The sequence below is a fragment of the Leuresthes tenuis genome, unplaced genomic scaffold, assembly GCF_036924035.1.
Source record: "Leuresthes tenuis unplaced genomic scaffold, fLeuTen1.0.hap1 SCAF_9, whole genome shotgun sequence".
Taxonomy (NCBI): Eukaryota; Metazoa; Chordata; class Actinopteri; order Atheriniformes; family Atherinopsidae; genus Leuresthes; species Leuresthes tenuis.
In genome coordinates, this window is record NW_027325363.1 from 36609643 (window position 1) to 36627927 (window position 18285).

Genomic DNA, 18285 nt, shown 5'->3' on the forward strand with positions numbered 1-18285 from the left:
ATAGAATAGTAAATGCTAACCTGTTTAGGCAAACTCTAAAATAAAAGTTCCATCTGTTAGTGAATGGAATTTCAATAGGAAGTGAGAGATACCTCACAGTAAGACAGTTCCTGGATTTGAATCCTGGCAGTTTTTTTCTGTCTGGAGTTGATTTTTCCAGGTACTTCTGCTTCCTGCCACAGTCTGTGTCATGATTATCTTTTGTTGATCTCTGTTTTGGCTCTACCGTGGACTTGGCTCTAGCCTGCTGCAACCCTGATTTGGATTAAGCAGATATAGAAAATTGACTGATCGACACTACAACAGAGTCATTTAGTTGCAAGAAACTATCCCAGTTTTAAGGTTGTCATTTCATACCTGGCATTAAAACGTGTTTCTAAGTATGTAAAGACAAGTCACCACTTGTGATCAAATCGTCCCCAACGTTTGGATAAATGCACACGTAAATTAGCGAGGTGTGGGCACTAAAGTAGGTTTAGTAATGTTTCAGAAATATCATCATAAGGCCTAAGCAGCACAAAAAGGACGTCTCCAGAAGCTGCTGATCAATCAGCTGATTGACAATACCATCCCTGGTAAGCGATGAAGTTCCACTGTGCTAGCTTGCTGTCTGAAAAGTTTGCTTATTATCATTATATAAATGTCACGGCCAGAGAGGCCATTATGTGCATAAAAACTTCTCCAGGAGAAGTTGGGAGACAAAGAGAGCTGTGTTTTAAGAAGGAATGTTGTCTCCCCACTGATGGTTATCTTTATAGCTCCCCAAATAAGGAGATGACTCCAGACTCAGGAGATATACCAGGTCTCTGTACATGAAAGCAAGAAGTCGATTGTATGTGTGTGTGTCACCAAATAAAAGAGCAAGGGAGGCAACCACTCGTTGGAGAACTCTCGTGAATCTGCAGAGAGAAGGTTCGTGTGTTGTTCTCCTCTTGCAAGTAAAATACTGAGGCCTCTGAGGGATTTCTGGGTTTCATGCTGTTGTCTGTGAGTGAATTTTCTAACACTTGCTTATACACCTGTGCTAATTCCACTCTGTGACTACATCCGCTGTTGGCTGCCATATCCCTTCTACCTCTGTACTTACACACAAGACAGTGATGGCTTATGAATAATTGGACTATGTTATTTAAGTACCTTGGGATTGTAATTTAGTGCTATATAAATAAAACTGAACTGAATTGAATTGATGTGCAAGAAAGGCGCATCAGTTCCACCTTGAAATGGGTTGTGTGAAGCTTGTGATCTCAACATGGCAGCCTGCTGCAGAAGCTCTGGACATACTGAGTCTTTATTTGCATCCATTTTCTACTGAGCTTTTTTCTATGAAACGATGCTGCGCAGCTGAAAGGACTTCTGCTGATAACTGGCAATTTTCCACATCTGTTATGATGCGTAACTATGGTAACATGAAAGTTCCTAACCTGTTGGAGCACCTAACCCAACTTTCAGAACCCCAAATAATGCCTGTAACGAGACCCCAAATCAAGATGCGTAGAAAAGAAGAATGTCTAGGATGGAGAGCTTTTTTTCTCTTTATTGTCATGGGAAATGTGGGATCACTGCCAGATGAAACAGACAAGCTCGGACCCCCGATGATGAGACAACAGGAACAACTCTAAAAGCTATCTAATCAACTTCAAGTGTCCTGATCCATGGGTTTCGGTATTTTGATTTTCCAGTCTTTTCTATGGTTCAGTTATTTATCAGTTCCTTGGTTTTCACTATTCTGTGGTATTAGTTTTATATTTTTAATTGGTATATGCTCCAGATTTTTGTTCTGGTCATTATTCCTAGTTCTCCTCGGTTCTCCCTGTTTGGTCCTCAGCTCCACTTACACACCTATCTGAAGTCTATGGGCCCGAGCTGCTGTCACTGTCCTCAGTATATACTGCTTTGTGAATCGGATTGTGACTGTTAGGTTATCAACTGATTTCCCTGTAGTCTTCTTGCTTTTCTGCGTTTTTCCCCAAGTCAGGTTGTGTTATTATTTAGTCTTATGAGTTCCGAGTTTAGTTTAACGACCACAAAAATCACCCATAGCCTCTGGACTAATGCTTCCCTCACCCCTTCCCAGAAGGGCCTTCTCTGCCTCTCCAACCGCACAATGTCCGGTCTTAGAAACTTCTTCTCCAGTTCCTGGTCCAGTTCCTGGTTCAGTTCCTGGTCCAGTTCCTGGTCCAGCTTCTGCTGCGCTAACTCCCAAGCTTTCGCCACAGTCTTCTCCCGCACCCACACCCAAGCCTCCATCTTCAGATAATCTGTTTTTGAGTATGTCTGGCGGCCAAGACACAGACCTCTTGGAGAGATTCCAGACAGAGGTATGGCTCCAAATGGTATCTTCTCTGCTCCTCTGCACCATCAGAGCTGCAACATGCATCTCCGGCAGAGCTACAGTCAGTATGCTCCCGGGACCTCGCAGGTGCCTCCAGGCTCCACTCCTCCACAGGTCTTCTCCTTTCCCCCTTCATTCGCTGCAGCCTGAGCCAAAGGCTGTGCTTGAGCCTGCATGAGTGCTCCGGTCTGATTGCTTGTTTCTTTAGTCTTTTGTTTCCGTGTTTATCTGGCTCAGTTTGGTTTGTTTTATAATGAACACCTTGGTTAGGCTTTCCAATACCGTTCATCGTTCACATTGTGACATAAAGACAGTCTGTAAACAGAGAGGTGTTGACCCGTTGGCTGTGAGTTTCTGTCCAGGTTGTCTTCTGAGAGCGTTCACCTGACGGAGACCTCTGACTCCATCTACCACTCCTTCCTCTCTGCTACACTTCTACATGCTGATTTAGATTTTATTCTGTTATCTACCTGTAACAGTAGCATATATGTAATAATGCAGTGATATCATTTCCCTTCAGAGATTAATAAAGGACCATTGAATTGAAAATGCTTTAGATTTAGAAATGTCACATTAGAGGTGGTATTTTATTAAATGTTTCAGTAGGCCTTGTTACTTCATAAATACAAGATTTTGGAGAAGTGAAAAAAAGAAAAATGTGAAATTATATATTTCTAGATAAATCTGAAAGAATCAGTTTTCATTCAGAAGCAGTTTGAGAAAAACTGCTGAGTTTGCTGTAAAAGTGACAAATGCCTTCATAACACATGCTTTCTGACACAGGTATTTCTATAAATAAGTGACTAAGAGTTAAAAAATAGTATCAGCAGTTTAACAAGGTTATTATTGAGAAGACAAGTACAACTATACCATAACTCTGTCAAGATATGCCGAGATGAACTCAAATGTCAAATCTCCCTTTTTAGATGATCAGTATTTTACAATGAAAGACTTAACACAGATGGCAGGGAAACTGATGCCACCATCAGTCAATAAGCAGACAGTGAGCAGCAACAAGGAGCCACAACAAGAGGTAAGAACAACTGGAGAAGAGAAATCTCCCTGCTCATAGAATATGATATTTTAGATGATTGTTCAGATGTGTTTCTCTTTATTGAGATTTCCACATGGTTCGATGATGAACCATTTTGAATGCTCATGAATATTTTAGTGCAGTTTCTTCTCCTTATTGTAACAGATGGACTGTACACTTTCAAATCAGTACAAATCTCCACCAAAGAAGAAAAAAACTCCTGAAACATCTGCTTTGGAGTCACCTAATTCGTTTGAGGCAACAGCTGTAGGTATGTCACCCTTCAAGAATATTCTGCGTGTGGCAAAGATGTTTTATTGGAAAAACACATTTCAACCAACAAAGATTAGAAAGAAAGCAGCAGAAAACTACGGTGTGCTAGTTGGTATTTGGTGCAGCAGCACTTAGATTTGGGTGGTTATTTTGGAAAGAGGCTGTTGTAACCACAAGTTGTTTTTTTTTAAGAACTTTCTGCCCCTCTTTACTGTGAGTTGGGAGCATAGCTTTGTTCCAGACTTGTAGATTATTTATGAGAATGTGGAAAAGTGATAAAGTGAAATAACATTGCAGATGTTAGAAATGAAATGAAGTGTTGATCTATTCTCATAACAGGTGCAAGCAGAGAGGTCAACTTGCTGGTTACGAAATTTGCTGAAGTGTTAAGGTATTTAAACAACTTAAGTCTGATGCTCTGAAGAAGACTTTTGAATCCTGCAGATTGCAGAGAAAGGAGCTTAAGAAAACTTTTGAATTAATATCGGATGCATATTTATGTATTTGAGTGTTGATGCTAAATAACCAAGAGGAGCATGAATACCCTGCTGACTTAAAATGAAACGTCACAGACAAATCCAGCCCATGACTTCATTTCTGTAACCCTATCTCACTGTTTTCATGCAGTTGGACACGAGCACTGGCACATGCTTGTTAATCTGACAGTTACTCTGGTCTGTTGCAGTGACAGAGCTTCGGCAGATACCTCCCAGATGAAGGAGCTGGAGGTCATTTTGATAGAAGCTCGAAACCTGGAATCCTACCTGAAAGAGAAGAAGAGCCACCTGAGGCAGACATTGGCTCTGATTTCTGATAAACTGCAGGGATAAGTCTGCGGTAGGGCCCGTGAACTGTGTGATACCTGCTTCTTTTACTTCTGTTTGTCCTGAACAAAACCAGTCTGCACTTCATATTCATGTCAGGACATGTAACCAACACTGTATTTGACTGTTCTATATCTTTACCCATATGAGATTAATTTTATTTTATTTATTCTTGGTTAAATAAAGTTTAGATTAATAGAAAATGTGTCTCCCCACATTTATACCGCATTCTCCCCACAGAAGTGCCATTATTTTCTTAACAAATAATTCCCTTTTCTCCAACGCCTTCTAGAAAAATAAAAATATGAAAGAAAAAAATTGCACTTATCCAGACCTATGGAAAAAAGAACATTTAAAGAGGAAGCACTTCAGGATTACTGTTTCCCTGAACCAGTGTGAAGAACCTTAGCTGGCCAGCAGGAGGCGTGGTGCACACATTTTAAATAAGGTGCCTCAAATTAGGGGTATGTTCATTCATAGTTAGAAGTTATAATTAAGATGATAAATGTAAAACATTCTATCTATAGCTTTGTTGTATTATGTCAGTCTTTATTGGCCAAGAAAGCCTTTCAGAGTACCACCAAACCAAAATGATTTTTTTATTTGGACGGTATTTACTGTGTTTCACACATGCATCATCATTCAGGCATTCATGAACTTTTTTCATGAGCCTCTGGCCAAGCGGGCTTTAGCCACTATACCAAGATGCCAAAAACAAACCCAACAGTATTTTCTGAACTGACAGCATTCATAACATTTTATTGTTGCCATACTGTCTGCAAATAGATGTTAATGTATACATGAGCTTATAGTTTCACACAGAGAACACATTTCACATTCTAAGGTCTCTTAACAGCTCAAGCTAAAAGCAGCTGCTATGCTAAGAATAGAATGAGCTGGATACAATTTTTTCATTTTTTTGTCCAAGCAAGGAATACGTATTTGTATAGTGACCTAAATTTCCATTTACGTCAGACAAAGAAGAACATTTTCGGTGTAGGCCTAACCATCTGAGCATCTGAAGGTCAGAGGTACATTGAACATTTTTGTCTATGCAGTGGCATTGAATGTTCCATGGAAGCCATATGGGATGTTTACTGGCAGGACAGCCCTGCCCAGCTCCTCAAACGTCTTTGCATCCAAAACAAGAAGAAATGTACTCTTATCCTGGGGGTCACAGAAGTAATGGGGGTCACATTAACTTAGATCTTGCACAAGGTGTTAAACAGTCAAGGTTTGCACTGTGCTATACTGTGATTCTTAAAGTAATTTCACTGAAGTAAGAAACAGTTTCCAAAATGTTTGACTGAATCTGACTGACCTTATTTGGAGTGACAACCACAGACAAGATGACACCGTCATCTTCCTCTGTAGCATTAGGTGAAGGTACAAAGACTGGCTCCGAAGGATACAGACCAGGATGTTCCCACACCTTTGGAAAAATGCTTGCGTTCTTAGAGATGCTGTGTAATGATCATGTAAAATGATCTTTAAAACTGAATATCACTGCTTTTAGCTGAACTAGTTGATGAATCTTATGATCATTGACTGGAAGTTTGATGTTATATCTCTTTGATTTGCTAGAATATTACAGTTTACCTTCATGTGTTTCCCATGGATGTCCATCTTGATTAGGGTGTCTCCTACAAGGTGCCTGAAGCCACAACCATAGAAGTAGCGGTAGGAATGTGTGTTATATTTGTCATAGTTAATCTGGGGGAACTCGAGACCTCCATATTGATGAAGATCTTCCCCATGGAGGTCCTCATGTGTACAGAAAATCTGCATAGATTAAACGAGGCAGAAAATGGAAAATAGTATTCAGGGATTGTTAGTAGAACAGTTACAGTACTACAGTTTTGGGTTATGATATGGGTCTGTTAAATGCAGACAAACCGATTTTTGTAAATTACTTATATTTAAGAGTTGTGAATACTTGTGTGAGAAATAAATACATTTGACAATATGCAGGTTTTTATTTGTAGTAATTAAGTATTAATCTGTACGATTAGCAACAACATGAATTCAGAGGGCCATTAGTACATAAAACTGCATTTTAAACACAATATCCTTTATGTAAGTGATTCCATTCGATCAAACAGGGTTTGAGCAAATCTAATTTTATTTACAACTATCAGAAAAAAAATGCTATTCAGAATTTCCTATATCCTGATATAGATAGATCATTTTAGGCTGCCTACCTTGTTCTTGCTGGTTCTAATGGATGTGGCTGTGCAGTGGGGCAGGTCAACCAGGTTGGAGTTGTAGGGTGTGTGATGATCCACATCGAGAGGTAGCACGAAACGCCGAGGGAACACTCTACTCAAGGTGTTATACACCTAATAAGGAAAGATGAATCTTGTCAGACTTAACAACGTCCAATTGTCTGACTGAACCAAAAGCATCTAAACAACTTTGCTTCATGTAGAACTTTGTCATTATGAGCTGACAGAAATACATGCTCCTCAAATGGAATCTCCAATAATCCACCATACCTAAATGAAAACACCCAATCAGAGCAAAGAGGAGTTGCTCGCTATTGCTAATCACTGAAACTTGTTCAGTGTTACCTTTGTGGAGATGACAGCCTCCTTGCAGGGAGAGACTTTGGAAGCAGAGCTGAAGCACAGCAGAGAGGGACCTGCTATTTTGTATCTATTTAAATGTTCAAGACCACCTTCTCAATGTTACCAAATTCTGCTTTGAATTCCACTTATGTTTAGGGAGATGTGGATGTACAGAAAGTAAAACTTGTTGGTACTGAATTTCACTCAATCTTTACCTCATCAAGGGCCTCTCCAGACTTGCGCAGGTTCTGGACATTGTAGTTGGCAATTGCCTGGCCGTCATCTGAAGCACACATGTCTATAATTAAGAAGCCATTTTCTTCATATGCATTTATCTGGTGGAAGGTTGACAGCGGCTTGGCAAGATACTTGATGGAGCTTAGCTGCAAAGCATAAACAGGAGGGAAATGTGTGTTACTTACACAGTGAAAAACTATGCTTTAGAGAAGTTGTGGTCAATGTTTGAGAAGTACCTTCCCAGTCTCTTTGTGAATCAAGTGGAACATTGTGTTGAGTTTGGGGTCCCAGGAGAAGCCGTCACTGATGCTTTTCCCTGTCAGCTTACCTGTGGCAATTTTCAACAGATCCATCTTGATGGGCTGCTCAATGAACACCACGTAGCTCTCAGACATTGCTATAATGAATTGAGATTATTCTATTAGTTTCCATCGTATTGTCACGATCATGCTTGGCTGTTGTTGTTGCTTTGGTCTTTGAGTCTTTTAGATGACTTTGTTGCATCCACATATCTTGATTTTACACACATCTTGTCATCCATAGATTAATGTTATGTTTATCAGACAAGGATTGCTGATGGCACAAAAACTAAGTCAGTGGTCTTTGAAACACTTAATTTTATCACATTGATAAAGAAACTAATTGTCCATAAGTCTCATCCTTCTGTTACTTGATCAGCTTAATAAAATGATGTAATCCATGAGGATATCTGTAGCGTGAATGTGTTCTGACAGGATTTACAGTCAGGGGGAAAGCAATACAGTGTCTGATTGTACTTTGAGAATGTTTGCTCACCAAAGCTGTGGTAGTAGGAGGGTTTGGTCTTGTCCAGTGAAGGAATTGAGCACAGCACTGTGGTACCCTCTAGAGTTTCTCCTTCTGCTTTCTTTATTGGGGGCACTCGGATGATGTTGTAGTATGCTCCTGTGAGTACAAATACAATCAGATCCCGTATAAAGCTCACTAGACTTGTAGCAAGTGGTGCTGTGCTATTGCACACTTGTATCATAAAACAGACTCTTTAAATACCTTTAGAGGTGTAAGAATTGCCCATGTTGTATGTTGTTCCATCATGCTCAGTGTGAGGGTGTGCAGTTGCTCCATTTACAGCAATGAATTTGCTCCAGTCCACCTAAATACACCAGCACAAATCAGATCTGGGCTTCATTTCCATTTTATACTCTAGTTTATGGTTTTATTTGTCAGATCTTTCAGTGAGAAAGATGCATGTCAGTAGGCTATTGGCCTGTAATAAATCCAGGTTATATTTCACTTGATTGTGACTTTTCTCAGCAAATGTTTTCCAGCCAACCTACAAATCCATGTCACCTTTTTGGTTGCCTCCAAAGTCTCAGGATCCACCTTGTGCATGATGTTGGTTTCTGTGCTGACATAGTAATCGCCTTTGTAGGTCACAAAACTCACATTAGCATTGTCAGTGGGCTCTGGAAGAAAACAAGTTGTCGTCAATGAGGTTGCAATAATATTCCAAACTGTTGTTTGGCTACATTAGCGCGGCCTGGTTCCTTTTCTTGCATTGGGTCAGAATACTCACTTGGCAATTCAAACCTTGACAGGAAACGCTGGAAGAAGTTTTTACAAGGGTCTGGCATGGTGATAGTCCCAAACTCAGACACCACAATGCGGTCGTGCTCCTTGTTAGCTTGGTAACTATCACTTGACAGGAATCTACTTTTATAAGTCACCTGCCCATTGGATATTTTGAACTGGTGCAGAAGAGCCATTCCGTCAAACCAGTGGTTGAACCTGACGAGAAAGGTGGGACCAGTGAGGACGAGTAAGATTCATGATGTACTTTCTGCATTGCATGAGATTGCTAAACATTTTGAGATGTTCTCACCTCTGGTTACCTATCTCGAACTTCCCAGGCCCATTTCTCAAGAATTTCCCATTGATCCATTTTGGGATAGTGCCTGTTATGTTAGTGCAAATGGGCTCAGGAGTATCCTCCACTGATGTCACAATTTTCTCAATGCAGGGCAGTCCGTGCACATTTGTGAAGTGGTTGATGTTCTTCTTACATTTGGATTTTTTTACTCCTATGGAAAGAAGTCTAACTTTATACATGCAAACCATACACATGCAGAACAGTATTATCAGGTAAGTTCAACAGGTAATATGACTGTACGCAAAACTGGTGCGATCAAAAGTTTACCTGGGCTGTGGCTGTTTAGATGTTTGATGGTGTTCATGGTTTGGACTAAGTCTTCAGTAGCTGTAGTCTCTCTCCTTAGACGATGCTGCTACTTCTCCAACATGAGCCTGTTGTTTTATACTGTTCGTCTGACTGTGACGCGGCTTGTTTCATGCTTGTGTAAGCCTGCATAAAACACAAGTACACAGTGATCCAAGATAATATAAAGAGTAACTTATTCACAGAAATAATCACAAATTTTTTCTGTGAAGTAGCAAATCACTGTATCAATTTTTGTTCAATTACTTCTTTATCCAGATTAGTTATTATTAGTTTCCCGGGCTAATTGTGTATATTTGAGAAAAGTTGCTGGGAGGGATTTTTTACATATGCGCACAAACAGCCTGTTTTTGTAATCAGTCATTAAAAAAATTCTATTTCTGTAATTAATTAAATAATATGAGATTTTCCTCCCAATAGGGAAATTTTGAGTTTTATCTTTTGTAGGAACAAAACCAGATACCTGCTTACCATTATACACCAAACCTCTATACCATTATACACCGAAATTTGACTAGTATCATCCATGCATAAGTGTACTGTGCATTTATCAGTGGGAGCACTGCAAGGAAAGTAATGCATACTTGTTCGATATCTTTGTAACAATGGACAGCAGATTCTAAATAGCTTACTTAAAATTGGTAGTATTTACTCGGCCAGGACTGTCTTAGATACATACCTTACAGAAAGTAGATACTATACAAATACTGCTGTAAGTTTCACAGTTTTTAATGATGTAGGCTAAATAGATAAGAACTAAACACCACATATTGATGGGTATTATTGTCTTGATAGCTCGACTTGTCTTGATCCCGTATACTTTATAAGTCCCCTAATAAGCTTCATCAGCCTTCACTTGTGTTATCTATACATTTATGTTTCATCCTTATCTCTATGGGTAAAGGATGTTGTTGAGTTGTTTCCTGTATCTGTAGAGTTAAAGAAAGCATAAATATTTTACTTTGCTGTTCACCTTTTCTACATAGAAAGGCACGGTAGTAGAATATTGTAAAACAAGGGATATCAGTCTACTCAAGAAGAGGCTTGTACTGCTGCATGAGAGCTGAAGACTTTTCAAGTGTGTTAAAAAAGCCAGTTGGTTGTTAGTTGTAAGGTTGATAGGAAAGGGGATTAATATATAACCAAAACTCTATTTTTAAATGCAATTGTCCACTAACCACACTTACCATTAATAAAATGTCAAGAGGAGTCATCACACCTTGTTACTGTTTATAGCCCAAAATTATCCAGAATAATTCAGAATACTTCCTTGGCCCTATGCATTGTTTTTCCAGTTGATATAAAAATCTTAGTTAGTCCTACAAAGCCAAAGCATGAAAACTAAATCTCCAAGTTGCGAGATTTCTGGGGGACCTAATAGACTCTCACCAAGTGCTGGACATATAGCCATAATCCAATTTATAACCTAATGTAAAACTTCCATGTTTATACTTGCACGTCAGGGTACATTTTTCTCTCTAATACCTGTCTGTGTTCTGTATTAGTCTTATGCTGTCTACTATCAGCAGTCAAGCAAATAAACTGTTTTTTCTCAGTATTTTTCTTTATCCATTATCCATAATTACAAACAGAATGACTAACAAAGGTGCTCTGATTCAGAAAGCGACACTACATTGACACATAGTGATGAGGCAGTAACATATTTCCATTTAAATTACTGTAATGAGACATATAAGATTATGAAGTCTTATGTGCTATTGAAAATAAGTCTGCTTTTTTAAACATCAGTATACTTCCTTCCTCTAACTATCATGTATGACAGAACAGAAGAGAGCTTTTCACAGCCAGACCTTTGTGTCTTGGCCCAGTTATCCTGTCATGGCATTCAGCAATTCATTATACACACTGAAGTGATTTCATCCTGTAGTTACTGTGAAACTCATTTAGGAAATTCCCACAAAAACATGTCATGCCCTGCAGCAGTCGCATCACTAAGTATAAAGAGAACATAATTACAGAAGAATAATTGGACGAGTTATAAAGCTATAGTGTATCTACACTGGAAATTCACCAGCAGTACTCTGGCATGAGAAGAATGGGTAAAATGTGGATGTGAAACAGAGGCATCAGCTACTCTCACTTAAAACAGAGGAAGAACTGCTTTGTCATGGTAAATCTACAAGCTTATGTAACATAACGAGTTGGAACTGATCCAGATAAACTTCTATTACTTTGAGAGCAGTGATTTAGTCATCCTTCTATTGCCTGCAGCCCATCCTCTAAAGTCAAAATAAAAATACAGCTGTCATCGGTTAATTCCCTTAAAAATCAAATCATGGGTGTAAAAGTTGTGGTCTAGTGCACCAAATACATACATTATGTCTGTGTGAATGACTCTTTGTGAGACACATTGCCCTAAGTAACCACAGCAAAAAGGGCACTATAATTAGGGTCTAAAGTCCACAGGAGACTGGCTGAGTCTTTTTGTCTATTTTCTGCTTCTCTTCACTTTAGTAACAAACAAGGTAATGTTAGAGGATTAATAACTTGCTAATAAAGCAGTTTATAACTGACTTGGAAAAAAAAATCATTGGCTCCTGGGGCTCAGCCAGATTCAGCCCAAAGAAGCAACAAGATGCCACTTTCACATAGGACCAACACTCACAGGGAGGAAATTTGAGGTCAGTTTCACTGAGAGCTGGGTGGCAGGCAAAGGCTGGGTGTGCCAATTCCCAGTGTTGCAACGTGGCCCTGTGGACGTAGAATGTCACCTTACTGGTTGAGAAAGAGCCTGAGCTGGTGTGTGAAGTTGAACAGTACCAACTAGATATAGTTGGGCTACACTCACAGTGTGGGCTCTGGAACTAAATTGCTGGAGAGAGGCTAGACTGGAGTTACTCAGAGGGAGAGGCATTGGACAGGTGTGGAGATTCTCATGAGCCTCCAGCTGAGTGCCCCGGTGAGCGAGAGGGTCTCGCTACTGCAACTTGCAGGGGGAATATTCTGGCTATTGTTTGTGCATATGCACCAAACAGCAGCTCAGATTACCTGGCTTTCTTGGAGTCTATGGGTGGTGTTCTTCAGGGGATGCCACCTGGGTATTCCATTGTTCTTCAATGCCTATATGGACAATAATAGAGTGGAATTTGGCAAGGCCATGGAGAAGGGGTTTCGGGTGGCCTTAAGGATGTTCTGGCATACCATTTGGCGACTCCCCCACTTTGCTGTCATGACATGACCTCCTCCTCCTATGCTCAGATTCCATCCTTGCATACTATACAGAACAATGCCAGTTTTGAGATCTTTGCTCCTTGTCAGCTTACTTTGGAAATATCCTCTATTCTTGTGATTACCTCTGTCAGACACCCCATAAATCATCCTGTGAACAGGGAATTTGTTCTCATAATCTCATATATGTTAACATTTAGTCTAATACACGACTAGCTGAACTAAAAGCCTACTCTGGGCTTTCACCGAGGGCCTTTTCAGATGAACGCAGGCCACCTCGCTGCTGTTTTTCTCATCTTCACAGGCGTGGGGTGAATCTCCTCAATCTGGGGCCGCTGAACTGGGTCCCAAGGTCTACCACTACTCAAGCTCTGACTCTCATCAGGATAGCCCAGGTAAACGCAAGATTTAATTCTGAATGATTTTGTCACTTCTAGTGGATTGAATCCGGTGCTTCTTCTGAACTTTTAGCCACTGATTGTTCATCTTTTAATGCCACGAGGATGTGGTTGAGGAGGAGGAATAAGGAGTTTTTAAGAAGAAGTTTCGATGCGAACATCTCTTCATATCCACTTCCTTCTCTAGTTTTGAACTGATTGTGTTGAAGTTAGGTCGTGCTCACCCAGTACTGTGTGCCGTAATCTACTGACTACTTTCTGGCAGAAGCCCTGCAGTGGTCAGTTGGGCAAAGATCAGTTGCAGAGGGCAGAACCCTCAACAGTATGATTCAAACCAGGAGTGTGCTCTCCCTGTGATGCCCATGCTAGAGAGTATGGACAAAAGGATGCTGTGGTTGACAGTGTCAAATGCAGCTGATAAGTCGAGCAGGATAAGTACAGAGGACTTAGCTGTTGCTCTGGGTTCATTTAAGGCTTCTGCCACAGCCAATAGAGCTGTTTAAGTGGAGTGGCCACTTTTAAACCCAGATTGGTTTGGATCAATAGGCGCATTCGGACAGAGAGTTCTAAGAACGCAGTTCTAAGAACTGTCCACCTCGAATTTCGTTATAAGAACTGCCCTTCCCCAGGGGAACTGTTTCATTTTGCATTCACACATAAGTCGGGGACCTTGGTCGGGACTGAAGTGACACAACCGTCTGCGACAGACGTGTTACTGTAGCGCCACACTCAACAACAAAACCCGTGAAAAGTAAGGAGAGAAGAAAACAACACCACCAAGAAGCTAACATGGAGAGCGAGGAGGCCACCGTGTTCATGGTCTGCATGACGGTGATATTAATCACGGACGATCACATCAGGCGTCTAAGATGGAGGCTGGAAGAGCTCACAGCGAGAGTCAGGAGACGAAGAATCCAGCAGCGGGCGATACTTCTTCGTTTCATGGAGGAAAGAGGGAGAGCAGAGCGCCGCAGACAAAGGAGACGACGTTTAACTTATTAAACAGGCGCCGGTTGTGTCCGTGTCGTATGAGGAAACGTTTCAGACAAGGGGCGGAGCTACAGCCACCAAACACCTACGTCATGTTCCTGTGGAGCCCAGAAAAGACCCTGCCTCAGGGGAAGGAGCTAAAATGGTTCCAGGAGCTGAGGGCCGTGGTCCCGAGTTCCTGTATGTCCGAATGCACGAAAAAAACGGCCTAGTTCCTGATAAGGTTATAGGAACTGCAAAAGGTTCCTACGGTGGGAATGCGCCAAAGGAGGTTGTTTTGTGAGAGGTATTCTGTCACCTGCTTAAAGACCGCCCTGTCAATGGTCTTAGACAGAAATGGGAGGAGACCGGCCGATAGTTCTCCACTTGAGTTGGAGGGAGAGAAGGTTTCTTGTGTAAGCTTGCTTGAATGTGGTAGGAATGTGGTAGAAATGTGGTAGGAATGTGGTAGGAATGTGGTAGGAAATGTACCCGATGTCAGTGAAGTATTAATCACATGTGTGACTGCTGCAATTACCATAGGAATAGATGGAGGAACAGGGTCCAGCTACATATGAGAAGTTTAGACACACAGCTCTCAGTGAGAGGGGTGAATGAAGAAATGATGCAGTAGGGCTTCTGCATGCTGAGTTAGTCGTACACATGTCTAGGGAAGGTTTGTGTGGGCAGTTTGATGAACTGTTTGCTTATAGCTGCCACTTTGTCAGTAAAAAATGAGGCAAAGGTGTCTGCTGTTAGATTGGTAGCAGGCAGAGGGTTAAGCAGAGTTTTGAAGGTGGAAACTAGTTTCCGGGTGTCAACTAGTACCAGATTGTTGGAAGTGTATAAATGTATTTGGAAATATGTGTGCTTGCTGTGCATCAGAGGATACATTAACAGACATATTAATAACTGTCTGTGTAGCCTGAACTTCTCATGCATAACATTTTTCAGCACAATTTCAGTGCATTTTTCTTTTTTTTGACAGTGTCAACCTGGAATTTTATCAGGTGTCCCTGAAATTGTAAAAGTAAGCTATTTTAAAACAGCAATTAGATTAACGTTAAGCTTCACCCACATAGACCTGGCTTAGCAATTAATTTGGTAACTATTAACCTAGGCTACTTAACCAAAGTCCTTCCCAAATTTCACAGGCTGCTGCAGATAAATCAGCAGCGCTGCAGTGAAGAATGAATCTATAATCTGCATATAGTTTACAGCACTGTTTACTTTGATTAGTGTGCTATACAGAGACACTGACCTCTCCTTGTGCGTTTCCAGGTGCCTGATGAAGGTGGACGTAGTTCAGCCGCCATCATTTATCCTGATACCACACACTTTGCAAGTGGCCGTTCGCTTGTTTCCTGTCTGCGTGAACGCTTTATAACCAAATGTGACAACATATGGCACAGTTCCAGATGAGCTTGACGCTGCCATGGTTACAGTAGTTTTGATATCTGTGGCTGCACGCATGCGTGAGGCTATGATGCGGTCAGCCTGCCATCAGCCTTCATACATCGAAATTAATTAAATAAAGATCAGAAACAATAATTTCATGAAATGAAGATTGTTTACGAGCCCCAAACCTCAAGTCCAAGTCAAGTCTCAAGTCTTTGTTTGTGCGACTTAAGTGCGACTTGAGTCGAGTCACATGAATACAGAGGGTGTTGACAAGGGGGGCTGCAGCAGGAAGGACGACGGGCTGGGGGAGGGTTAGGTGTCTGATCCAACCTGTTGAAGAATAGGTTCAGATCATTCACCCACTTCTGATCCCCCGCTGGGAGTCAGCTTCTCTGTATCCTGAGATGGTCCTCAGGCCTCTCCAGACTCCGCTGATATTGTTCAGCTGCAGCTGATCCTCCATCTTCTTCCTGTAGCGGTTCTGAAAGGCCCTCTTTTTCTCCTTAAGAAGGGCCTTTATGTCTGGATTAATCCAGGGTTTCAAGATTCAAGAGGCTTTATTTATCCCGAGGGAAATAGTTGTGCAACAGTTATGGAAAAAGGCAAAAAATGGCTAAATTACAATAAGATTGAGTTATTCAGCTCATGTAACAAGCTTAATCCAACATGAAATCTAATCGGATCGGGTTACTTGTGATCGAATTAAGACCCCGGGATAACTCGATCCAAATGCCTACTTAACGTGCATGTAGACGACAGTGGATCGGATCGAGCGTTCTGCGCATGCTCCAGATTTTTTCCCGCGATCGTGACCCGGAAGTGGAAGGAGACGATATTCCTGTTGTTGTCGTCAGAAAGAAAGAAACAAGGCGATGGAGAATGCTCCGTTGTGCATCGTCTGTGCCATAACCAGCTCATCACAGATGGAGAGGGACGCAGCTTCATCTCGCTCTGCGTTCTCCATCTTTCTGAATGCCTGAGTTTGTTGCTGTTGGTGGTGAAGACGTCAACAGGAAGTGGCTCTATTAGTGATAGCTGAAATGGGGACAGCGCCACCTATGGTACCGGGGTATGACACGCTTTGTGCCAGTGATTCCATTCATTCATCGCCATATATCCAAGGATAATTACCCTCAGATAAGGAGCAGAACCCAACTGTAGCTATAATCCAGTTAATCTCATCATGTAAACCCACTGAGTGTGTGGGTCACAGGTTGCCTGTGCATGAGGGGTTCATACATGAACCAGGATGTAGTCTGATCTCCCCAAGGGGGGGGAGGGGTGTTGCATTATATGCGTCCTTGACATTGGCATAACATAGATCCAGTATTTTATTGTCTCTGGTGTGGCAGGTGATGTACTGGGTGAATTTGGGTAGAGTGGAGGAAGGAGAGGCATGATTGAAGTCCTCAGAGATGAGGAAGAGGGCTTATGGGTGCTGTGTCTGCAGCCTGCTCACAGCTGAGTGCAGGACATCACAGGTCATGTCACCATTAGCAGAGGGCGGGGGGGGGGGGAGACATATGCCACAATCACAACTACGTGTGAAAAGTCCCGTGTTAGATGAAATGGCCTCATGCTAACAGCTAACAGTTCAATGTCTTTGCAGCAGACTTGTTCTTTAACAGTGGTATGACCAGTCTTACACCATCTGTCATTCACAAACACAGCCAGCCCTCCTCCTTTCCTCTTACCGCTCTCCTCTGTCCTGGCGGCCCGATGTAGATTAAACCCACCCAGTAAAAGATGTGAATCCAGAGTCAGTGAGTTCAGCCATGTCTCCATGAACAGCATGATGCTGCACTCTCGATATTCCTTCTGGTGCCGGGTCAGCGCCCTTAGCTCGTCCATCTTATTGGGAAGAGATCTCACATTTCCCATGACGATGGATGGGAGGACAGGTCTGTGTCATCTGCTCATGGCACGATGTCGGGCACCAGCACGAGTCCCCTGTCTTTTCCTCTTCAACTTCTGGGGGATGTCGGGCCTTTCCTGGGGCAGCACCGCTGCGTTACAGAGCGCCAACAGCTGATCCCCGATGTAAACAATAGGGGCCATGGCTGCTTCACTGGAGTAGGGTCTAAACAAGACTTAGAAAGACTAATCCATGCGTTTGTCTCCAGCAGGTAGACTACTGTAACGGCTGCTCACTGGGCTCTAAACGGGCTGTAAGACAGCTGCAGGACATCCAGAACGCTGCTGCTAGAGTCCTGACTAGAACCAGGAAATACGACCATATTAGTCCAGTGCTCAGGTCTCTGTACTGGCTTCCTGTCACTCAGAGAACAGACTTTAAAACAGTTCTGCTCGTGTACAAGTTTCTTCATGGTCTAGCGCCAAAGTACATCTCTGACATGTTAGAGCCATATGAACCAACTGGGACTCTGAGACCCTCAGGGAGGGGTCTCCTGCTGGTGCCCAGAGTCAGGACTAAACAAGGTGAGGCTGCATTTCAGGTTTATGCTCCTAAAATCAGTCTTCCAGAAGATGTGAGACAGGCCGCAACTCTGACAATGTTTAAATTCAGGCTGAAAACAGTTTATTTAGCTGTGCATATGACAGCTGAAAGTATTTATCTGCACGCTTTGCTTTTAATTTAATTAATTAATGATTATTTTTATGTTTTAATGCTTGAACAACAACCTTCTTTGCCTTCTTGTGAATTTATGTAGCTGTAAAGCACTTTGAATTGTGCTCTAAAAATAAACTTACATTGCCTTAGCATTAGGCCCTGTGATGGACTGGCGACCTGTCCAGGGTGTACCCCGCCTCTCGCCAAATGACAGCTGGGATAGGCTCCAGCCCCACCGCTACCCGATTAACGGATTGACGGTATAGAAAATG

General features: G+C 41.8%; 3 protein-coding genes across 3 annotated transcripts in view; 1 reads left to right on the top strand and 2 right to left on the bottom strand.

Moving 5' to 3' along the window:
- Nucleotides 1–18285, bottom strand: part of sorl1 (sortilin-related receptor, L(DLR class) A repeats containing) — a 145805-nt gene that overhangs the window by 97607 nt on the left and 29913 nt on the right. The window lies entirely within an intron of this gene.
- LOC140313822 (uncharacterized) lies at nt 3178–4584 on the top strand. Its single transcript, XM_072391796.1, has 4 exons — nt 3178–3368; nt 3534–3639; nt 3981–4032; nt 4327–4584. The coding sequence occupies exons 1-4, from the start codon at nt 3231–3233 to the stop codon at nt 4469–4471; spliced, it is 441 nt and encodes a 146-aa protein (XP_072247897.1). The 5' UTR covers nt 3178–3230; the 3' UTR covers nt 4472–4584.
- On the bottom strand, nt 5516–9029 carry bco2b (beta-carotene oxygenase 2b). The gene is made up of 10 exons (XM_072391797.1): nt 8825–9029; nt 8599–8714; nt 8299–8401; nt 8065–8193; nt 7506–7666; nt 7248–7415; nt 6667–6804; nt 6065–6247; nt 5787–5897; nt 5516–5632 (listed from the first exon to the last, which is right to left on the bottom strand). Exons 1-10 carry the CDS (start codon nt 9012–9014, stop codon nt 5516–5518), a joined length of 1416 nt encoding a protein of 471 aa, XP_072247898.1. The 5' UTR covers nt 9015–9029.